The sequence below is a fragment of the Chlorocebus sabaeus genome, chromosome 8, assembly GCF_047675955.1.
Source record: "Chlorocebus sabaeus isolate Y175 chromosome 8, mChlSab1.0.hap1, whole genome shotgun sequence".
NCBI classification, from domain to species: Eukaryota; Metazoa; Chordata; class Mammalia; order Primates; family Cercopithecidae; genus Chlorocebus; species Chlorocebus sabaeus.
The window spans coordinates 30,382,190-30,406,550 of record NC_132911.1 but is presented as its reverse complement, the minus strand read 5'-3'; the positions used below and the strand labels follow the sequence as shown (position 1 = coordinate 30,406,550).

The following is a 24,361-nucleotide window of genomic DNA, read 5'->3' as shown; positions in this document are numbered from 1 at the left end:
GGAAAAAATAGCAATTACGGAGTGCCTTACTGCATACATTTTTACCTCGTTCTCATTTGGTACATTGTAAAATGGCACAGTCCACAGATTATTATATGCAGAAAGCAATCCTTTTCTAATCCTATTCCCATGGATATCAATGTTCAATGTTTACTGCCATGAGCTCAATCAAGGTATGGTGTGGTTTTAACGTGAAGCCTTTATTGTGCCAGGAGGTGATGGCATAGCTGACTTCAAGCAGAACAAGGAGCATGTAGAGACTGGGTTTTGCCATGTTACCCAGGCTGGTCTCAAACTTCTTTCCTAGTTGGTCTGCTCCTTCTCTTCCAGGATGAGCACAGTGTCCACAGTTATTCCTACGTCCTCCAGTGACTGGCCCCGTTCCACTGCCAGAGGCCGTCTGGGAAAGGAAGTAGAAAGGCTGTATAGAGATGTGTGGTACCCAATTCTCATCATCCAGTCAAGTAAGACCTAGAAGATAAAAAGCTTGGCTTAGTCATTATCAAAAACTTTACACACCGTGTCCCTTTAGACCACCATAACATTTTATAATTTTGTCAATGTAAAATCATATCCCTAGCGGTCATGAGACAGAATTTTCATACCTTTCAAAGAAACTTTCTAGAGCTTAAAGGAAAATAGCTTGCTATGAGTTTTGAGATAGGAATATTCTTTTTTTTTTTTTGACATAGGAGTCTTGCTCTGTCATGCAGGCTGGAGTGCAATGGCACGATCTCGGCTCACTGAAGCCTCTACCTCCTGGGTTTAAGCGATTCTCCTGCCTCAGCCTCCAGAGTAGCTTGGATTATACAGGCGCCTGGCACCATGCCCAGCTAATTTTTGTATTTTTGGTAGAGATGGGGTTCCACCATGTTGGCCAGGCTGGTCTTGAACTCCTGACCTCAAGTGATCTGCCTGCCTGCGCCTCCCGAAGTGCTGAGATTACGGCCATAAGCCACTGTGCCCAGCCAAAAATTAGCCAGGCGTGGTGGTGGGCACCTGTAATCCCAGGCCCTCAGGAGGCTGGGGAGGGAGAATAATTTGAACCCAGGAGGTGGAGGTTGCAGTGAGCTGAGATCCTGCCACCGCACTCCAGCCTGGGTGACAGAGCAAGACTCTGTCTCAAAACTATATATATACACACACACACACACACACACGTATGTATACATTTTTTTCCAAACATATAATGGCACAGAAGTTTGAGACCAGCCTGGGTAACATGGCGAAACCCAGTCTCTACAAAAAATACAAAACTTAGCCAGGCCCGGTGGTGCGTGCCTATAATCCCAGCTACTCAGGAGGCTGAGGTGCAAGGATCACCTGAGCCCGGGAATGTCAAGGTTTCAGTGGGCTGTGATTGTACCACTGTGCTTCAGCTTTGGTGACACAGTGAGAACCAATCTCACAAAAATAAATAAAAACAATTGTAAATTATCTGTCAGGAACACTGATCCTATTTACATTCACATTAACAAGTTATGATGGCCAGACACAGTGGCTCACACCTGTAATCCCAGCACTTTGGAAGGACGAGGCAGGAGAATCATTTGAGCCCAGGAGTTGAAGATTGACCTGGTCAGCATAGTGAGACCCTGTTCTATTTTTAAAATATAAAAAATATTAAAGGTTTTCTGTGTTGTTTTTTGAGACAGTCTTGCTCTGTCTCCCAGACTGGAGTGCAGTGGCACAATCTCAGGTCACTGCAACCTCCGCCTCCCGTGTTCAAGCAATTTTCCTGCCTCAGCCTCCTGAGTAGCTGGGACTACAGGCGCCCACCACCATTCCTGGCTAATTTTTGTATTTTTAGTAGAAACAAGGTTTCACCATGTTGGCGAGGATGGTCTCGATCTCTTGACCTCGTGATCTGCTTGCCTAAGCCTCCCAAAGTGTCGGGATTACAGGTGTGAACCACAGTACCCGGCCAAAAAACTATTAAAGTTTTAAGCATCCCTGTTTTCCAATCTGGGTACTATTTCTTTTTAATCTTTGACAGTCCAGTTAGGTAGAAAATATGGTTTCATTTTATTTGTACTTCATTGATTCTATGTGAGGCCAAACATTTTTTTCATATATTTATCTGTCACTGAGTCATCTTTAGGAAACATGATATTCATATGTTTCTTTCCCTCTCTGTCTACTGAGGTGTTTATCTTTTCCTTGATTTAAGCTCCTTATAAAAAATGACTGTCACACATAAATAGTAAAATGGGCTGGTTGTGGTGGCTCACGCCTATAATCCCAACACTTGGGGAGGCCAAGGTGGGCGGATCACTTGAGCCCAGGAGTTTAAGACCAGCTTGGCCAACATGGCAAAACCCTGTCTCTACTAAAAATACAAAAATTAGCCAGGAACAGTGGTACGTGCCTCTGGTCCCAGCTACTTAGGAGGCTGAGGCACAAGAATTGCTTGAGGCCGGGAGATGGAGGTTGCAGTGAGCTGTGATTGCACCACTCTATTCCAGCCTGGGTGACAGGGCAAGATTCTGTCTCCAAAAAAAAAAAAAAAAAAAAAAAAATCTAAACTTTATGAACAGTTTCTTTACGGAATTTTTAATTTTTTTTTTTTTTGAGTGATCTCAGCTCACTGCAAGCTCCGCCTCCCAGGTTCACGCCATTCTCCTGCTTCGGCCTCCCGAGTAGCTGGGACTACAGGGGCCCACCACCACGCCTGGCTAATTTTTTTGTATTTTTAGTAGAGACGAGGTTTCACCATGTTAGGATGGTCTTCATCTCCTGACCTCATGATCCGCCCGCCTTGGCCTCCCAAAGTGCTGGGATTACAGGCGTGAGCCACCGCACCTGGCTGGATTTTTTATGTAGTCAAATCCAGTATTTTCCATTACGATTTACAGCATTCTTGTCATTGAAGGTTAAATACAACAAACAGGACAGAAAATTATTTACATATATTTTTAATGCACACATAATTTTATGTTTAAATGTAATTAGAGATGGAAATATACCAAAATGTTAGTAACTGGTTTTGGCATGAGACTACAGATCAAATTTTTTTCACTCTACTTTTCCATATTTTCCAAATTATCACTAACAACCACAGTATTGTTTTTTATTATTTCTTATTTTTGAGACAGAATTTTGCTCTGTCACCCAGGCTGGAGTGCGGTGGCACGATCTCGGCTCATTAAAACCTCTGCCTCCCAGGTTCGAGTGATTCTCCTGCCTCAGCCTCCCAAGTAGCAGGGATTACAGGAGTCCGCCACCATGCCCGGTTAATTTTCATATTTTTAGTAGATATGGGGTTTCACCATGTTGGCCAGGCTGGTCTCGAACTCCTGACCTCAAGTGATCTGCCCGCCTTGGCCTCCCAAAGTGTTGGGATTATAGACGTGAGCCACTGCACCCAGCCCACAGTACTGTTTTTAAAAGAAGAAAAAGTCTAAAGTTAATAGTGGCTACTTCCTAAGGATTTAAAAGCATCTTGCCCATCAAATTATGAAAATGTAATGAAAGCAAACAACAAAGGAAAAATACACCAAAGGGAAAGAATAACTAAAATGTGAATGCAGAGATCACAATTCAGAGACATCCGGCATGCATGCCTAGTTAGCCAAATTTCTGCAATGTGGAGTACCTGGAAATGTCCTTTATCCATACGTGATGGGAGGTGCAGGATGACAGTGTGATCACACCTTCCCAACGGCATGTGAATAAACTACTGCCAAATTCAACAAAGATATTTCTCAAAATGCGAATTCCTTCACTTACCTGTGAGCTGCAGGACTTCAAAAACCTTCTCCTCAGGACATTCCCACTGGGACATCGGAGAGCAACAGTAACTACCTGAGGAAGAAAGATTCACGTAAGAACTCTGATCCATTGCTCTTTGCAATTCCTTTCATTCTATAAAACAGCTAAGCAGCTAAAAAGGACTTAGATGCTGCTTTGCTAATTATTAAAAGACATAGGTAGGGCATGGTGGTGGCTCACGCCTATAATCCCAGGACTTTGGGAGGCTGAGACAGGCAGACCACTTGAGGCCAGGAGTTTGAGACACCCCCCCCCAAAACAAAAAAATAGAAAAATTAGCTAGACATGGTGGTGTACTCCTCTAGTCCCAGCTACTTGGGAGGTTGAGGTGGGAGAATTGCCTGAGCCCAGGGAATCTGAGACAGCAGTTAGCTGTGATCACGCCACTACACCCCAGCCTGGATGACAGAGCAAGATTGTCATCCAGTCTTTAAAAAAAAAAAAAAAAAAAGACATTATAAAATGAGATGACGACAAATTAGTGTTTATTTTTCAACTGTCAAGAAACCCTTTATGACTAACATGATCATTAACTGTGCTGGGAGTTATGTGGGCATCATATTATGCATAAGCGGTAGTTTTAGAGCAGCACCCCTCCCTCTCAGAAAAGCTATGTTAGAATATATTTCCAACAGGCCAGGTGCAGTGGCTCAGGCTGTAATCCCAGCACTTTGGGAGGCCGAGGTGGGCAGATCACTTGAGGTCAGGAGTTCGAGACCAGCCTGGCCAACATGGTGAAACCCCATCTCTCCTAAAAATACAAATATTAGCCAGGCATTGTGGCACACACCTGTGGTCCTAGCTACTCAGGAGGCTGAGGCAGGAGAATGGCTTGAACCCGGAAAGCAGAGGTTTCAGTGAGCCGAGATCGTGCCATTGCACTCCAGCTTGAGCAACACGGTGAGACTTGGTCTCAAAAAAAAAAAAAAGCTTTCCCATCAGTGACTCACACCTATAATCCCACCACCTGGGGAGGCCAAGGTGAGAGGATCACATGAGACCAGGAGTCAGACCAGCCTGAGCAACACAGTGAGACCCAATCTTTACCAAAAAAAATTTTTTTAATTTAAAAATTAGCCAGGCCTGGTGGCATGTGCCTGCAGTCCTAGTTACTTGGAACGCTAAGGTAGGAGGATCACTTGGGCCTGAGAGGTTGAAAATGCAGTGAGCTATGATCGTGCCACCACACTCCAGTCTATGAGACAGAGCAACAGCCTGTCTCAAAAAAAAAAAAAAAAAAGGTTTCCACGGGGTATAGCTGTTGCCGAGTCCCAAGAAGTGGGTTCTCCTGGATTTATTGCCCAAATGACTTAATGGCTTTCAAGACAGGTGTGTACTCCCCATACATGAGGAAGTGTCTATAAGTAGGGTGGCCAGTGACAGGAAGGCACCACGGACTATGACTCAGCAACTGGGAAGAAGGCAGCTTGACACAGCTGGGGATCAGTCCTAGCCCAGCCCCCAACAGCAAACCACTCCTAAATTAAAACATCTACAACGTAGTTGCCCTCTTCATTTTCTCCTTTGAAAAGGAGAACTGCAATTTGAAGTCATTTGCCTAGTTTTTTTCCTTTTTGTAGTGACAGGGTCTCACTATGTTGCCCAGGCTGGTCTTGAATTCCTAAGCTGAAGTAATCCTCCCCTCTTGGCCTCCCAAAGTGCTGGGACATATGCCTATTTTGATTCTGTTTTAGTAAGCCATGCATTATCTGACCTAAAGTTCTGGAAAAGCCCACGTGTATCCTATGCCTGAGGCAGTGGGTGGGTGTAATCCCAGCACTTTGGGAGGTCAAGACAGGCAGATCACCTGAGGTCAGGAGTTCCAGGCCAGCCTGGCCAAATTGGTAAAACCCTGTCTCTACCAAAAATACAAAAACTAGCCTGGTGTGGTGGTAGCTACTTGGGAGGCTGAGGCAGGAGAATCGCTTGAACTCGGGAAGCGGAGGTTGCAGTGAATTGAGATCAAGTCATTGTACCCCAGCCTGGGCGACAAGAGCGAGACTTCATCTCAAAAAAAAGACAACTCAGCACACAGCAGGCTTGCAAAATCGGACTCATGCTGAGGAATTTGATACTACACTGCATTCCAAATAAGACTGACTGACTAGGAGGCGGAGGCAGGTGGATCACTTGAGCCCAGGAGTTCAAGGCCAGCCTAGGCAGCATAGTGAGACCCTGTCTCTATGTTCTAAAAAAGACCTAGTTACAGTATAATCACGTGAACACTTACGCTATCATATCTTTCTAAACCCAAGCTTAGATAAGACATATTTAATGGATGTTAAGCAAGGAAAATAGAAAATAAGTTTACTTTTCAAAGAGAACAACAGACTTACTTCTGCCGTTTGAGAAGGTTCTTCAGGTAAATCAGGAATCTAAAGAAAAGGATTGGTAAGAGGAATGTAAACATTTTCAAGAAGCAAACAAAAGTGTCAGCGAGAAGAGTTCCCCTCAATACAGGGTTTAGACACACATCTAAGCTTACTTAAATCTTTACACATCTATAAAAAGTTTATAATGCAAATAGCTCAATTAATAAACATTTTTGGGCAAGTATGCTAAAATTAATCATAAAAATAGGATTTGAGATAACAGCTCCCAAGCTATACATATTTAAAGGATTTTGCTTCTATTATGTTCCAAAATATTACTAATATATAAAAATGTACTATTTTTTTAAAAACAGCCAGATACAGTGGCTCATGTCTGGAACCCCAGCAACTCAGGAGGCTGAGGCAGGAGGATCACTTGAGCTCAGAAGTTCAAGGCTAACCATTGCAACAAAGCAAGACTCTGTCACTTTAAAAAAAAAAAAAAACATGATGTGTATGCATATACACATACATTTACATAAAAACAGGATAAATATTAACATGAATCAGCCAGGCACAATGGCTCACGCCTGTGATCCCAACACATTGGGAGGCCGAGGTGGGTAGATCACTTGAGGTCAAGAGTTCATGATCAGGGTAGCTAACATGGTGAAACCCCATCTCTACAAAAACACAGAAATTATCCAGGCATGATGGCATGTGCCCATAATCCCAGCTACTCAGGAGGCTGAGGCAGGAAAATCACTTGGAACCCAGGGAGCAGAGGTTACAATGAGCTGAGGCTGTGTCACTGCATTCCGGCCTGGGTGACAGAGCAAGCCTCCATCTTTAAAAAAAAAAAAAAAAATTAGACCCCAAAATTATTTTGCTTCAAACATATACACATTTTATTTTATTTTATTTTATTTACTTATTTTTTTTCTGAGACGGAGTCTCGCCCTGTCACCCAGGCTGGAGTGCAGTGGCGCAAACTCGGCTCACTGCAAGCTTCACCTCCCGGGTTCACACCATTCTCCTGTCTCAGCCTCCCAAGTAGCTGGGACTACAGGTGCCCCACACCATGCCAGGCTTATTCTTTGTATTTTTTAGTAGAGACGAGGTTTCACTGAGTTAGCCAGGACGGTCTTGATCTCCTAAATTTGTGATCCACCCGCCTCAGCCTCCCAAAGTGCTGGGATTACAGGTGTGAGCCGCCGAACAAATTTTAACATGAATATGAACTTATCGTCACTCACACTCCCAGGTGACTGCCAGAAACCATTTACTTTGGTTGCTTCTGTCATTTACTCATTTCTCCCTATTTCCATTAATCTATTAAGAATCCAGATATTGGGTTGGGTGTGGTGGCTCACGCCTGTAATCCCAGCACTTTCGGGGGCTGAGGCAGGCAGATCACCTGAGGTCAGGAGTTCAAGACCAGCCTGGTCAACATGATGATACCCCATCTCTACTAAAAATACAAAAATTAGCCAGGCGTGCTGGTGCACGCCTGTAATCCTAGCTACTTAGGAAGTTGAGGCACGAGAATCTCTTGAACCCAGGAGGCAGAGACTGCAGTGAGCCATGACTGCGCCACTGCACTCCAGCCTGGGTGACAGAGTGAGGCTCTGTCTCAATAAAAATAAAATAATCCAGATATTTAGACCATTTTCTTTCATTAAAACATTTGTTACCAATGACTTCATCTCCAGGAACTCTCTTTATTGATTAATACCACAGAATGTATTTTATAACATGTAATCTAACCTTACTTGCATTTACTAAATAACTCATTTGTTTTCCTTTGGTATCAAAAGCATATGTGACTGTCAAGTAAAATCTGCCATCAGCATAAGATAGTGTTATTAACAAAACACAAACATGTGTTTTTAATCAGTCCGCGTAGTTCATATTGACCTTTTTCAAATGTCAGTGATAGTTCAATAATCGGATTCCTCTGCTTAATCTCCACTACGGGACCAGGAAATCTCAGATTGAGAAGCAGTATCTTAGAAACTATTTTCAGGGAACAGACAGCTTCCCAGCTTTCCCTAAGGGCTGGTAAAAACAGATTTCTTATTTCCAATCTTTTCCAGCTCCAATCGGAATTACATTAGGGATTGAAGATTTGAATGAAAAACATGTATAATAAACCTGGGCACTAATCCGAAGTGACTGATTGCTAATCTATTCCCTAGAAGGGCCAATAAGGAAAATGATACACTCATGTTAATGACAGCTATTAGCCACTCACAAGACAGGGCTTGATAATGTCTTAGGTCAACAGGAATGCTTCCCCTCGTAAGCATTATATTTTTCATTTTTACATAATCAAATTCCTTAAAAAGAATTGAGTATCTTTGGCCAGGCACAATGGCTCACACCTGTAATCCTAGCACTTTGGGAGGCCAAGGCGGGAGGATCACGAGGTCAGGAGATGGAGACCATCCTGGCTAACACGGTGAAACCCTGTCTCTACTAAAAATACAAAAAAATTAGCCTGGCACAGTGGCAGGTGCCTGTAGTCCCAGCTACTCGGGAGGCTGAGGCAGGAGAATGGTGTGAACCCAGGAGGTGGAGCTTGCAGTGAGCTGAGATCTCGCCACTGCACTCCAGTCTGGACGACAGTGTGAGACTCCGTCTCAAAAAAAAAAAAAAAAAAAAAGAATTGAGTATTTTTTTTTCTGAGACACAGTCTCACTCTATCACCCAGGCTGGAGTGCAGTGGCTTGATCTAGGCTCACTGCAACCTCCCCTTCCCCGGGTTCAAGAGAGTCTCCTGCTTCAGCCTCCCAAGTAGCTGGGATTACAGGTGCCTGCCACTAACTTTTGTATTTTTAGTAGAGACGGGGTTTTACCATCTTGGCCAGGCTGGTCTTGAACTCGTGACCTCGTGATCCACCCACCTCAGCCGCCCAAACTGCTGGGATTACAGGCATGAGCCACCACGCCCAGCCCTTTTTTTATTTTTTTGAGACAGAGTTTCACTATTGTCATCCAGGCTGGAGTGCAATGGTGCAATCTTGGCTCACTGCAACCTCCACCTCCCGGGTTCAAGCAATTCTCCTGTCTCAGCCTCCTCAGTAGCTGGGATTACAGGCACCTGCCACCATGCCCAGCTAATATTTTTGTATTTTTAGTAGAGATGGGGTTTTACCATGTTGGCCAGGCTAGTCTTGAACTCCTGACCTCAGCTGATCTGCCTGCCTTGGCATCCCAAAGTGCTGGGATTACAGGCATAAGCCACCATGTCCGGTCAATAATTGAGTATTTTCTAGACCTATTATCATTTGTCTTTATTGCTTCCAAGTTAGATTCAGAGCCTTAATATTGAACAAGGAAAAGTCTTTTTTTTTTTTTTTTTTTTTTTTTTTAAATAGAGATGGGGTTTCACCATGTTGGCCAGGCTGGGCTCAAACTCCTGGCCTCAACCTCCCAAAGTGTTGGGATTACAGGTGTCAGCCACGGCGCCCAGTCTATTCTTAATAAAGGTGATCGCTTTCTAAGGTAGCGGGAAGACACCATCTGGATAAAAGGCCAGTCCTGATCTTCACCCAGTACACCCACCTCACCCAGAGTTTGACAGTCCTACTGCACACAAACACAATTCAATGACAGGCATGAAGTACTTTACCTCCTTGCATGTGGGCTGTTCAGCAGGAGATGGAAATTCATTTAAAGGTTTAGGCAAGTTCTGGCTCTTTGCTGCTTCTCTATTTGATGTTTCAAAAGATGTCTGACTTGTACTTTCATCACCCTGGTCAAACACAACAGACAATTTCTAAAGAGATGTTTTCTATCAACTTTATTATATTCACAATTGTTTTTCCTTTTTCTTTTTTTTTACCCTGATGGCATGTCAGTAGAAAAATATTAGCAAGCCATTATGAGACCCAAAAAATTAAAGCATTATCTCCGTCAACAAGAAAACACGAGGCTTTAGCAGGGTGATGTGGCTCACACCTGTAATCCCAGCACTTTGAGAGACTGAGGAGGGCAGATCACCTGAAGTCAGGAGTCCAAGACCAGCCTGGCTAACACAGTGAAACGCTGTCTCTACTAAAAGAATACAGAAATTGGCCGGGTGCGGTGGCTCATACCTGTAATCCCAGAATTTCAGGACACCAAGGTGGGCAGATCACTGGAGGTCAGGAGTTCGAGACCAGCCTAGTCAACATGGTGAAACCCCACCTCTACTAAAAAAAATACAAAAATTAGCCAGGCGTGGTGGCAGGCACCTGTAATCCCAGCTACTCGGGAGACTGAGGCAGGAAAATCGCTTGAGCCTAGGACGCGGAGGTTGCAGTGAGCCGACATCACACCACTGCACTCTAGCCTGGGTGATGGAGTGAGACTCTATCTCAAAAACAAAAATTAGCTGAGGCAGAAGAATCCCTTGAACCTGAGAGGCAGAGGTTGCAGTGAGCTGAGATGGTGCCACTGCACTCCAGTTTGGGCAAGAGAGCGAGACTCCGCCTCAAAAAAAAAAAAGAAAACTTAAAATTGTAAACTTCTGTAGAAACTGACAAAATTCATATTCAATGCTGAAGGAAAACATAACCAAAGTTTAATTTGACTTAAAAATCAGAATATATAATATATATAACATGAGCTTAATACCTTGGAGATCCTGACTTGAGGAAAGATCAGAATGTTCTTGCCCTCATATAAGACAATAGCAATTTATTCGACAGTTTTAAAGACTATCTTATGTCACAGTTTTTGTTTGTTTGTTTGTTTTTTGGAGAAACGGTCTTGCTCTGTCTCCCAGGCTGGAGTGCAGCGGTGGTCACAGCTCACTGCAGCCTTTTGACCTCCTCGGCTCAAGTGATCCTCCTGCCTTAACCTCCCTAGTAGCTGAAACTATAGCCACACACTATCACATCTGGCTAATTTTTAATTTTTTTTTTTTTTTTTTTAGAGACAGGGTCTTCCTATGTTGCCCAGGCTGGTCTCAAACTCCTGGTCTCAAGCAATCTGCCTGCCTTGTCCTCCCAAATTGCTGGGATTACAGGCGTGAGCCACCACAACAGCTTTTTAAGGAACCAAGTTATATGCTCTTTAGGCACCAAAAAACACTTCACCAGCCAGATGCAGTCCGTGGTAGGGTGCACCTGTAGTCCTATCAACCTAAGAAGCTGAGGCAGGAGGATCCTTTGAGTCCTGGAGTTTGAGGCTGCAGTGAGCTACGATAGTGCCACTGCACCCCGGCCTGGGCAACAGCAAGAGACCCTGTCTTTTAAAAACAAAGACCAACCCCTTAACCATGCGATAAACAAGTATGCTGAACAAAAACTGATATACAATCATTATCAATAAAAACTCCTAAAAACAGACTAACATCAGTTTCAATTACAAATCAATCATGTAATAGGAAACACAGTAAGAGGATTCAAAATATAAAATGAGAATATTTTCCAACCCCAAGTTTGTGACCACTGCTTAATTTCCAGGCTTCACCCGTCATTTGATAAAAGCGCTCCTCCAGTTTTCTCAATTTCATTTCCTGGTGAGGTTTTAAAATGTTCTCTATGTATCTGCTGGCCTGTTCAAAACAACAAATTAGGCGTTGTTACTATACATTAATGTTCCTTAAAATGTACGCTATCTATAAAGTTGTAAATAAGAAGCAAGTAAGAGCCCTGCTGGCTGAATAGAGCCACTGCCACCCTGTTTGGCTGCTTGGTTGCGGGGAGGCTCGTGCCGACAGGTAGACAGCAAGCTGGACAGACATTGGTTTTTGACCTGCCTGATTATGAAACTATCAACCAGGTTGTGGTTTTCATGCTGGGAACAATCCCATATCCTGATTCAAATGGAATGCCAGTATGGTAACTCCAAGGATTTGTCACAAATGGGAAACCAAGTGTCATCTTCAGAATTTCAGGTCTTAAATCTGGAGAGGGAAGCCAACATCCTTCGTTTTTGTTTTGTTTTTGTTTTGAGACGGAGTCTCACTCTGTCGCCCAGGATGGAGTGCAGTGGTGCAGACTCCACTCACTGCAACCTCCGGCTCCTGGGTTCAAGTGATTCTCCAGCTTCAGTCTCCCAAGTAGCTGGGACTACAGGTGCCCATCGCCATGCCCAGCTAATTATTGTATTTTTAGTAGAGATGGGGTTTCATTATGTTGGCCAGGCTGGTCTCAAACTCCTCACCTCAAGTGATCCACCGGCCTCTGCCTGCCAAAGTGCTGGGATTACAGGTGGAAAACACCAAGCCTGGTGAAATTTTTTGTTTTTTTAAACGGCGTCTCACTCTGTCGCCAGGCTGGAGTGCAGTGTCACAATCTTGGCTCACTGCAACCCCTGCCTCCTGGGTTCAAGTCATTCTCCTGGCTCAGCATCCCTAGTAGCTGGGACTACAGGCACATGCCACCACACCCAGCTAATTTTTGTATTTTTAGTAGAGACGGGATTTCACCATGTTGGCCAGGATGGTCTTGATCTCTTGACCTCGTGATCCACCCGTCTCAGCCTCCCAAAGTGCTGGAATTACAGGTGTGAGCCACCATGCCTGACCCAAAATTTTTAAAAAATTAGCTGAATGTGGCGGTGTGTGTGTGTCTATAGTTCCAGCTACCCGGGAAGCTGAGGCAGGAGGATCCCATGAACCCAGGAATTTGAGGTGACAGTGAGCTATGGTTGTACCACTCCACCCCAGCCTGGGCAACAGAGAGAGGCCCAGTCTCAAAAAAAAAAAAAGGGGGGGGGTATATCTATTCAATGGAATATTATTCATCTACAATAGGTAAATTCATACCAACAGAAAGCAGATTGGTGGTTGCCAGAGGATGGGAGGAGGGGAGAGTGGGGAGTGACTGTTTAAAGAGTATACGGTTTTCTTCATGGGAGATGGAACAGAGGTGGTAGTTGTACAACCTTGTGAATGTACTAAATGTCACTGAACAGCCTGGTTAATTGTGGCTGGGCACAGTGACTCATGCCTGTAATCCCAGCATTTTGGGAGGCCAAGGCAGGCAGATCACCTGAGGTCAGGAGTTTAAGACCAGCCTGGCCAATATGGCGAAACCATATCTCTACTAAAAATACAAAAAATAGCTGGGTGTGGTGGTGCATGCCTGTAATCCCAGCTACTTGGGAGGCTGAGGCAGGAGAATCGCTTGAACCTGGGAGGCGGAGATTGCAGTGAGCCAAGATCTCACCACTGCTTTCCAGCCTAGGTGACAGAGTGAGACTCCATTTCGAAAACAAATAAGTAACATAAAATGGTCAAGTTTATGTCACATGAATTTGACCTCAATATATATTTTTTAAATCTTAGCACAAACACAGAAGCAACAGACGTTATTTTTAATTGCCTCAGAGATTTCTGTATTTCTCTACGCATAAAGTCTCTAAAAATTCTGGCTTACCTTCTCTCCTTGTGCCTCTTGTTGTTTTTTTCTCACAAGTTTTTGTTTTTTCTCATTCTTTTCTTCTTCTTCTAAGACATCAAAACATGAAAGTGCTTTTTACTTCCCAAATATCTCATTTGAAGTATAACCAATCAAATAATTTATCAAAAGAAGGAAAAAAAATCTGAAGTCTACGGTTGGGAGACCCTAATATATCACACTGTCATTTATGTTTGGGTTGAATAGTATAACCTTTTAGGATTATGGTTTTATTCATAGTTAATTTGAAAGGGCTATACACTCAACACTGGTCACTTTCCTTTTATTTACTTACATTTAAATAAACAGTGAAAACACAATGTACCAAATTCACTAATGACAAGCTTCTTCCTAGTAGCATAGAAAATATGTAGTTTTTGGTTTTAAGATTCACCTGTTCTGAGGCTAAGTACAATATTATTTTAAAAGGCTTCTAGGACTCACAAACTTTTGCTTATCAAAAATGAAACAGGCTGGGCGAAGTGGGTCAAGCCTGCAATCCCAGCATTTTGGGTAACTGAGGCAGGTGGATCACTTGAGCCCAAGAGTTAGAGACTAGCCTGGGCAACATGGCGAAATCCCACCTCTACAAAAACTACAAAAATCAGCCAGATGCAGTGGCACACACCTGTAGTCCCAAAACTTGGGAAGCTGAGATGAGAGGATCACTTGAGCCTGGGAGGAGGAGGCTGCAGTGAGCCAAGATCATGCCACTGCATTCCAGCCTGGGTGACAGAGCGAGACTCTGTCTCAAATTTAAAAACCAAAAGCAAGCATGATTTTCTAAAATTAAAAACATTTACATATAAAAGACAAAGGTGTCTAAGTAAAAACTGCTAGAATGGAACAAAAAATGAGGATGAAAAGCCTTTCAAGATTAATGGTAGATCGGCAGGGCGCAGTGTCTCATGCCTGTGATCCCAACTTCGGGAGGCTGAGGCGGGCGGATCACGAGGTCAAGAGATCAAGACCATCCTGGCAAACATGGTGAAACCCCATCTCTACTAAAAATACAAAATTTAGCTAGGCATGGTGGTGCACGCCTGTAGTCCCAGCTACTCAGGAGGCTGAGACAGGAGAATCGCTTGAACCCAGGAGGCGGAGGTTGCAGTGAGCCAAGATCGCGCCACTGCACTCCAGCTGGTGACAGAGCGAGACTGCATCTCCAAAAAAAAAAAGGTTAATGATAGATACATTCACTCTGTAGAACAGCTCATAAACTATAGGTATCAAATGGCAGTTAAGCAACACAAACACACAATTTAAAATTAGGTAATTTACCGTATAACAACTTAGAAATGATATAGCTTAAAAACACATATATATGAGAAAAATGTACAATTTCTCATAAAAATGTTGGGATATAGTCCATGCAAAGCAATCATCACTAATTTTTAAAAACCACACACAAAAAAATCATTACTAAAGTTGTGATGATTACTCTCCCTGAAACTACACATCACAAATTAATAGTAAAATGGCTCTTACTGTGCAAAGTTCTAGAATAAATAAAGGAAAGAAATTTGAGTAGAATGGCATAAAAGGGTAGCATAAATAATAAACTTACCCTTCAGATAAACTTGGGAAGATTTAAATGAGTTAAGCCATGAGGTAGTCACAGAAATAATTAAAGTAAGAAGAGCAAGCAGTAAGAAAATCCGGCCACAAAGCAAAAGAAAATCCTTGATTCCTGACAAAGGAAAAAAACTAAAATTAAAATTCAAAACTTTTTGTTTTAAGAGATGAGGTCTCACTATGTTGACTAGGCTGGTCTCAAACTCCTGAGCTCAAGTGATCCTCCTGCCTTGGCCTCCCAAAGTGCTAGCTAGGATAACAGGCGTGAGCCAACGCGTCCAACTCAAAACATTTTTCTTGATACTCCTAATAAATTATAACACATTAGAAGATTATCTGTACTGGGAAAGTAAAGTTATATAACTGTCTTATGATTTTGTTCATATATAGTCATCCCTTAGTATGCATGGGGTATTGATTCCAGGACTCCTGAGTATACCAAAATCCACAGATGTTCAAGTACCTGATATAAAATGGCATAGTGTTCGCATATAGTCTATGTTCCCACATACTTTAAATCATCTACAGATTATTCATATACTACCCAATACAGCGTAAAGGCTCTATAAATAGTTGCTATACTTTACTGTTTATGGACAGGGAAAAAAGTCTGTACATGGTCGGGACAGACAGACAAACATCCATTTACCCCATTTTTTTTCTGAATATTTTCTTTTCTTTCCTTCTTTAAGAGACAGTGTGTTGCTCTTCTTGGTCTTGCTCTGCCACCCAGGCTGCTGGAGTGCAGTGCTGAGAACACGGCTCACTGCAGCCTCAACCTCCTGGTGCTCAAACGATCCTCCTGCCTTAGCCCCGCCAAGTAGCTGGGACTACAGGCACGCACCACCACACCCGGCTAATTTCTGTATTTTTTGTAGAGATGGGGTCTCGCCATGTGGTCCAGACTGGTCTTGAACTCCTGAACTCAGGCAATCTGCTCCCCTCAGCCTCCCAAGGTCCTGGGATTGTAGGAGTGAGACACCACACCCAGCCCTTTCTGAATAGTCTCAATCCACAGGTGCTTAAATCCTCGGATGTGGAACTCACAGATACAGAAGGCTTACTGTGTTCTCCTTTGGGCATTAAAAAACTCATAATGGTTGTCATTTCCAGAACAAATGTACAGAGCATAATTCTAGAATAAACACTATCTTGGGAATACAGTTATAATTACAGCAATCAGCTACACTAAAAATATGAATGTCAGTAATGTATAAGTTGTAGTTTCCCATATAGAAAAAATTACATAACTAGAAATAAAACTGTGAAAATATCGTGTTGGTCGGGTGTGGTGGCTCACGCCTGTAATCCCAGCACTTTGGGAAGCTGAGGTGGGCAGATCACGAGGTCAAGAGATCAAGACCATCCTGGCTAACACGGTGAAACCCTGTCTTTACTAAAAATACAAAAGATTAGCCGGGAGTGGTAGCAGGTACCTGTAGTCCCAGCTACTTAGGAGGCTGAGGCAGGAAAATGGCATGAACCCAGGAGGTGGAGCCTGCAGTGAGCAGAGATCGCACCACTGCACTCCAGCCTGGGCGACAGCGAGAGACTCCGTCTCAAAAAAAAAAAAAAAAAAGAAAAGAAAAAAAGAAATCATCCTGTCAAATTCAAATTCTAGTTCTATGATAAACATTCTCACTGAAACACCAAATCCTTATTTCTCACAATTGTGCAACTGTGTGCTTCTGTATTTCTTGACATTTAGTCACTTGTAAGTAAAGTTACAATTTACATGCTTGCCGAGGAAAAAGTAAAAATTTAGTATTTGGTCTTCTTATTTATTTATTTATTTATTTATTGAGACGGAGCCTCACTCTGTTGCCCAGGCTGGAGTGCAGTGGTGCAATCTTGGCTCACTGCAACCTCTGCCCCCCGGGTTCCAGCTATTCTCCTGTCTCAGCCTCCTGGGTAGCTCGGACTACAGGCATGCACCACCATGCCTGGCTAATTTTGTATTTTCAGCAGAGACAGGGTTTCACCACATTGGACAGGCTGGTCTCGAACTCCTGACCAGGAGTGGGTGGTGATCCGCCTACCTCAGCCTCCCAAAGTGCTGGGACTACGGGCATGAGCCACCACACCCAGCCAGTATTTGGTCTTATATTAAGAACCAAAGTGAAAATTATTTGAGCAAAAATCTACTACCTACTTTGCATAATACAATTTGGCAAATGTTGAGGGACAGAAGACGAAGCTGGGTTAAAAATGATTTCCATCCTTTCGGAATTTTTACTCTTGTTTTGTGTTTTTAATTCTCAAAAGATAAATGGCAGAGATACAGAGGAATCCAATGTGATCAAGGCTGGTAATTAGTCAATTAACTAAAACTTAAAGAAGGAATTAGAAAAACACATATATAGGCTGGGCGAGATGGCTCATGCCTGTAATCCCAGCACTTTGGGAAGCCAAGGCAAGCGTATCACCTGAGGTCAGGACTTCAAGACCAAACTGGCCAACATGGTGAAACTCCCATCTCTACCAAAATATAAAAATTAGCCAGGCATGATGGTGGGTACCTGTAATCCCAGCCACTTGGGAGCTAAGGCAGGAGAATGGCTTGAACCCGGGAGGTGGAGGATGCAGTGAGCAGAGATCAGGCCATTGCACTCCAGCCTGGGCGACAGAGTGAAAACTCTGTCTCAAAAAAAAAAAAAGAAAAAAAGAAAAAGAAAAACATATAGAGACTTAAATGTTTTATTTTAAACTGAAAACAGATGTATATTCTTGCCTGTTTTTTTTTTTTTTTAGATGGACTCTCACTCTCCTGCCCAGGCTGGAGTGCAGCAGTTGATCACAGCTCACTGCAGCCACGACCTCCAGGGCTCAAGCAATTGTCCCATGTCAGCCTCCCAAGTAGCTGGGACCACAGATGTGGGCTATCAGATTTTATATATATATATATATATATTTTTTTTTTTTTTCCCCTCCCCAAATGATGCCCGCTTCTTGGCCTCCCAAAGTGCTGGGATTACAGGCGTGAGCCACCATGCTTGGCCTAATATTATTCTTTTAAAAACCCTACCAATTTAAAGTTGTTTAGAGAAGAAGTATGACTTAAAAAAAAAATCACAGCTCTTCCAACTTGACAGTATTAACTATTCATTCAGGTGTTATTCAATACGACATATAATTTAATTTATTTTATCTCTGGCCAGTACAAAAGTAGTTTAACGTCTAGAGTATTGGTATGTAAACAAAACACTGAGGCCAGGCGCGGTGGCTCACGCCTGTAATCCCAGCACTTTGGGAGGCTGAGGCGGGAGAATCACGAGGTCAAGATATAGAGACCATCCTGCCTAACATTGTGAAACCCCATCTCTACCAAAAAATACAAAAAATTAGCTGGGCATTGTGGCGGGCGCTTGTAGACCCCGCTACTCGGAGGCTGAGGCAGGAGAATAGCGTGAACCTGGGAGGCGGAGCTTGCAGTGAGCTGAGAAAGAAACCACTGAGGCAAGGCGCAGTGGCTCACACCTATAATCCCAGCACTTTGAGAGGCTGAGGTGGGTGGATCACTTGAACTCAGGAGTTCGTCGCCAGCCTGGGCAACATGGTGAAACCCCATCTCTACTAAAAATACAAACATTAGCCAGGCATAGTGGTGAACACTGGTAATCCTAGCTACTTGGGAGGCTGAGGCATGAGAATGGCTTGAACCTGGGAGGCGGAGATTGCAGTGAGCTGAGATTGCGCCACTGCACTCCTGCGTGGGCAACAGAGTAAGACTCTGTCTCAAAAAAAAACAAAAAAAAACCATTGAGGTGTGGGATTTATGTTTCAATGTTTCATACTACTGCTGTTTGTTCTAACAAGCAATCTGCAAACATCACATGGGAATATGAAAGAACTCTATTTGTGTGTATATCTTTCGAGAAAAAAACTTTCTAAGGTCTTTTTTTTTTTTTTTTTTTTGAGACAGTCTCGCTCTGTTGCCAAGCTGGAGCGCGGTGGTGTGATCTCAGCTCATTGCAACCCCTGCCTCCCAGATTCAAGCAACTCTCCTGCCTCAGCCTCCCGAGTAGCTGGAACTACAGGCGTGCGCTACCATGCTCCACTAATTTTTGTATTTTTAGTAGAGACAGAGTTCCACCATGTTGGCCAGGATGGTCTCAATCTCTTGACCTCATGACTCGCCCACTTCAGCCTACCAGAGTGCTGGGATTTTTTTGTGTACTTAAACTACAGACCCCATAAACAGTGTACTTCAATGGATAACAAACGTGAGGAACTGGCCTTAAAATATTTAGCTTAGACCAGGCATAGCGGCTCACACCTGTAATCCCAGCACTTTGGGAGGTCGAGGCGGGTGGATCACAAGGTCAGGAGTTGGAGACCAACCTGGCACAACATAGTGAAACCTTGTCTCTACAAAAACTACAAAAAAAAAATTAGCCGGTCATGGTGGCACATGCCTGTAGTCCCAGCTACTCAAGAGGCTGAGGCAGGAGAATCGCTCGAACCCTGAAGGTGGAAGTTGCAGTGAGCTGAGATTGCGCCACTGCACTACAGCCTGGGTGACAGGGTAAGACTCCGTCTTAAAAAAAAAAAAATATTTAGCTTAAGTACAAGTAAAATGTATTGACAACAAAGGTTTTTTTACACAGTAGAAAAAGACAACACAGGCCGGGCACAGAGGCTCATGCCTGTAATCCCAGCACTTTGGGAGGCCGAGGCAGGTGGATCACCAAGTCAGGAGATCGAGACTATCCTGGCTAACACAGTGAAACCCTGTCTCTACTAAAAATACAAAAAATTAGCTGGGCATCTTGGCGGGCGTCTGTGGTCCCAGCTACTTGGGAGGCTGAGGCAGGAGAATGGTATGAACCCAGGAGGCGGAGCTTGCAGTGAGCCAAGATCGTGTCAAGATCTGTTGCCTGGGCAACAGAGCAAGACTCCGTCTCAAAAAAAAAAAGACAAGGCTAGTTTTTCAATATATGTCTGAATATTAGTATAGGCATAACCAGCCCTGTTGTTGGTATAAAGTATGATATGTAAAACAGACTTAAATAGTGTTAACAAATAATTATTGGAAGCTCACTATCAAGAATCCAAAGGTAGCAAAAACAAAAAAAAAGGAAAAAAATATATATTAACAAAAAAAACTTAAAAAGGGAAAACAATCCAAAAGAAACAATCATTCATTCAGAATTCTGAGAAAGAAGCTAATTCCATGAAAATTTCAAGAACTAGATAAAGATGCTGCCAGGAGCCCAGGTGCAATTTCTAGAACCCTTGTCCCTAGTTCTATTAAACTAGACACCGGTAAGTGCTGGGAATACAAAAACAAATTCCATTTGGTCTCTGCTTTCAAGAAACAGATTTCTGGCTGGGCATGGTGGCTCACACCTATAATCTCAGCATTCTGGGTGGCCGAGGTGGACAGATTGCTTGAGCCTAGGAGTTCCAGACCAGTCTGGGCAACATGGCAAAACCACTTCTCTGCAAAAAATACAAAAAATTAGCTCGGCATGGTGGTGTGGCACCTGTAGTCCTAGCTACTCAGGAGGCTGAGGTGGGAGGATCACTTGAGCCGGGAAGTCCAGGCTCTGCAGTAAGCCATGATCGTGCCACTGCACGGCAGCCTGGGTGACTGAGCAAGACCTTGTCTCAAAAAAATAATAAATGAGCAGAGTAGGGGTGGATGTTGAAAAGACAAGGGAACAGGTGAATTCTGGAAATGGTGAGTGTGAATTCAACATTTGTGATCCTTTGGATAAAAGTCTTGTTACATTCTAACACAGCTTGAGTGAGTAGGAAGCATCAGGAGAGTGTACATCTTTTTTTAAAGCATTTTATTTTCATTTCTTATTGCAGGCAACTTTTCTAGACATCTGACTCCTTGTGAGCAGGGAGAAAAGGTGGAGAAAGAGAGGGAGTACACAAAGCCAAGTTTCATTATGGTCTCTAACTTTAGAATTGACCTTAAAAAGGGAGACAGACATGTAAACTGATCACTGAAATGTCCAAAAATCAACTCATGATTCTCAGCATCTCCACTGTTTTTCTTTCCATTTTCCCTTCACCAGTAGCACTACCAAATACCTAGGTTTGTTCAATCCCCTATGAGGCAGTCATCCTCGAATCCTTCCTTTCCCTTGCCCCAAACATCAACCCATAAACACAGCCTGTTGGTTGATCCTACTTCGTCAATATCCCAAATCTGTCTACATTTCATCTCCTCTTTTATTGTCCTAGTCCAGGCCATCATCACCACTTGTCAACTTCCAAAGCCTGACGTGCCTCACTGCTTCCACCATAGCTTCGTCCAAAGCATTCTCCATACAGAATCGAATGACCTTTTTAAAGCCTTAGGGAAGTCACTTAATCTCCCTAAATTTCAGTTCCCTCAGCTGTAAAATGGGGATTATAATAGTGCTTACCCTCCTCTGACTGCAGTGCAGATTAAATGAGATAATAACCAGCACCTGGTATTTGGCTTATAATAGGTGTTCGGTAAAAGTCATTATCTTGAGCCAATTCCTCCTCCTCCTCCCAGCTCTCCTTGATTCACCTTTTCCTCCAACATGTCACAATCTTTTTGCCTAGAATACTCCTCCCCTCCCCAACCCATTCCCTGCCTCCACTGGCTTTTCACGGGTGTGGCCCCTTATTTAAATCCCAGGGCCAGGCGCAGTGGCGCAGGCCTGTAATCCCAGCACTTTGAGAGGCCGAGGCAGGATGATCTCTTGAACCCAGGAGTTCGAGACCAGCCTGGGCAACATAGTGAGACCCTGTCTCTAATTTAAAAACAAAACAAAACAAAAAACCTCTCAGCCTAAATTCTCAGAAGGCCTTCATCTTATCAACCTGTTGATTTCCAGGATACGGAAGCACTGTCTATGATTGCCCCTGTGCTCTTTGCCGCTACTCTCTTACACGCAAAACCATCACACCTGGAGGCAAAAAGCTCCCCCGAAGTCGGCTCCGGAAGTGGGAGGCAGGCACCATGCAGTCTGGGAGTTGTAGTCAAAGCCGCTCCGAAGCGACGCAGCCGAAGAAGCGGTCATTCTATGCAACATTCCTGCGAAAATTACCCAGCTGTAACTGTCGAAGGGAAAAAGTCAACACTTACCTATATCCGGGATTCCACGCTGGAGCTCCAGACACACAAGAGGGACAGCAGAGAGGAAAAAAACACCAACAACCCCACGTGCAGCCATGGTGGCGGAAGCGCCTGGTCCAGGCGGAAAGCCCGCCCCTTCCGGCCGTGTTTTCTGGGGGAGGAAGTGGAACTCTTACTGCGGCGGGCAGGCTGGGAGAGGGTATCGTCCTACGGCTGTGTCGTTATTGAGGGGGAGCTAAGCCCAGTGTTTTTGACTCATAGTCTGTAGTCGTGTTTCAGAAGAAAGGCAAGTAGTCCCCAAGGTCACATGATGTCCAGAGGAGCGTGAGCTCTAGAGTGGTGGCTCCTTGGAGGGTAGCAGGGCAGGGGCTGCCCCTAAGGTCTCTGCAGCGTCGGTGAGGAAGCGCTTTCCAGAGGGAAATGAAGCCGAAGAAAACGCTGATGCTGTGAGAAGGCGGCCTGGCCCCCCTGACCTTGTGGCCGTAGAGGATGGATGTGGGCAGTAGCACCTTCCTTATCTCCCTAACGGTTCCTGCTTCCTGTTCCCGACCTCACTCTCTGGTTCTTGCGGAAAGACAACTCGAAAATGGGGCCTGGTTCCACATACCTGCCCCTCAACATGCACGTCCTAATGCCACGTCCTGGAGACCCGCTACCCCTTGTTGCGCCACTTGTCAGTTTTTCCCGTATGCGTTATTGTTAACCTTGACTTCATAGTTCTGTGACCTCATTGCCATCCTGTAACTCACCGCTGTGCACTTCTCCCAACCTACTGAGATCCTCCCAACCTACAACATTTCATACTTAGAAATTCTTTCCTGGCCTGGCTCACGTCTGTAATCTCAGCACTTTGGGAGACCGAGGCGGGCGGATCACAAGGTCAGGAGTTCGAGACCAGCCTGGCCAATATGGTGAAACCCGTCTCTACTAAAAATACAAAAATTAGCCGGGCATGGTGGCGGTCACCTGTAATTCCAGCTATTCGGGAGGCTGAGGTAGGAGAATTGCTTGAACCCGCATGCGGAGTTTGCTTTGAGCCGAGTTTGCACCACTGCATTCCAGCCTGGGTGACACAATGAGACTCCGTCTCAAAAAAAGAAAAAAATTATATTTCCTTGCCGGGCGCGGTGGCTCACACCTGTAATCCAGCACACTGGGAGAAAAAAAGGAAAATTCTTTTTCCTGACCCATCCATCTATCCTCCCACCTCACTCCAGTTTAGTCGATCTGACATTGAGCTCCACAGTTTGGTACTCTACAACTCTTGGAGATTGAAATATATACACGTTACTGAATTTGTCCTCAAGAAACTCAGCTTACTCTACTTTGGTTCTGTGGAGAAGAAAAAAAAAAAAAAAAAACTGGGAAAGATAGCCCTGTAAGCAAATAAATGCAGTGCCTGAGTGCTATGATAGAGATATACACAGGGTGTTGCAGAACCATACCCGGAAGGCTTGCAGAAGGCTTTCCAAAAGGAAGTCCCTTTCAACATTGTGTTGAAAGGTTAGGAATCTTGGCAAGGGTGCCCGGGAAGGGTGGGATTTCAAGGTTAGGAAACTGAGTGCAAAGGAACTACCAGTGATTACTGCTGCAGTTTAGAGCTTGAGGCCGGGCTCGGTGGCTCACTCCTGTATTCCCAGCACTTTGGAAGGCCGAGGGAGGCAGATTGCTTGAGCTCAGGAGTTCCAGACCCCTCTGGGCAACATAGCTAAACCTGTCTCTCAAAAAAAAAAAAAAAAAAAAAAATAGCTGCGTGTGGTGGCGTAGCCTGTGGTCCCAGCGACTCAAGAGGCTGAGGTGGGAGAATCCCTTGAGCCCAGGAGGTCAAGTCTGCAGTGAGCCAAGATCATGCCAGTGCACTCCAGCCTGAGCAATATAGCGAGACCGTGTCTCTAAAAATAAAGCTGAATGAAGGCTTTTAGAGGTAGATTTTTGCTAGGGCTGCAGAAGCTTTCCATTGTATATAGGCTAAGAACTTTATCCTCCAAGTAAAGGTGCAAAATATTAGGGCACAGTCTCAAGATCAGTAAGGGTGAGGTAATATAAATTATAGCATGACATACCATAAAATAATAAATTATATTGACTAGTTCAGATGTTCCCATAGTTGTCTGTATCTTGTGTTCATCATGCATAAGGAGGAAGACAGGAAAGGAAGTTCTACAGTTCTTAACCACCCACCTCTTTTATTTTTTTCTTCCTCCCTGGACTTCCATATTACCTAATTTAATATGTTGATGGTG

At 44.0% G+C, this 24,361-nt stretch overlaps 1 protein-coding gene across 4 annotated transcripts; it reads right to left on the bottom strand.

The window, feature by feature from the left end:
* Nucleotides 1-181: 181 nt before the first annotated feature.
* Nucleotides 182-22,262, bottom strand: UBXN8 (UBX domain protein 8). 4 transcript variants are annotated; one of them, XM_007962100.3, is made up of 8 exons: nucleotides 22,128-22,259; nucleotides 15,045-15,167; nucleotides 13,457-13,527; nucleotides 11,506-11,628; nucleotides 9,718-9,840; nucleotides 6,108-6,146; nucleotides 3,730-3,804; nucleotides 182-471 (listed from the first exon to the last, which is right to left on the bottom strand). In XM_007962100.3, the coding sequence occupies exons 1-8, from the start codon at nucleotides 22,213-22,215 to the stop codon at nucleotides 304-306; spliced, it is 810 nt and encodes a 269-aa protein (XP_007960291.3). In that variant the 5' UTR covers nucleotides 22,216-22,259; the 3' UTR covers nucleotides 182-303. The 4 variants fall into 4 exon arrangements, with proteins under 4 accessions (XP_007960291.3, XP_007960292.3, XP_072874124.1 ...); XM_007962101.3 differs by lacking the exon at nucleotides 22,128-22,259 and adding an exon at nucleotides 21,949-22,087; XM_073018023.1 differs by lacking the exon at nucleotides 11,506-11,628 and having other exon boundaries at nucleotides 22,128-22,262.
* Between the last annotated feature and the right edge of the window lie 2,099 nt (nucleotides 22,263-24,361).

What these genes read in the sequence shown, in the direction of transcription:
- UBXN8 (XM_007962100.3), bottom strand. Translation starts at nt 22,215, where the DNA reads ATGGCTGCACGTGGGGTTGTTGGTGTTTTTTTCCTCTCTGCTGTCCCT. An exon ending in GCAGTGGTCACAAACTTGGG is followed by an intron (nt 9,841 to 11,505) that starts GTTGGAAAATAT and finishes GTGTTTGACCAG; the next exon opens with GGTGATGAAAGTACAAGTCA. An exon ending in TGAAGTCCTGCAGCTCACAG is followed by an intron (nt 472 to 3,729) that starts GTAAGTGAAGGA and finishes TTTATCTTCTAG; the next exon opens with GTCTTACTTGACTGGATGAT.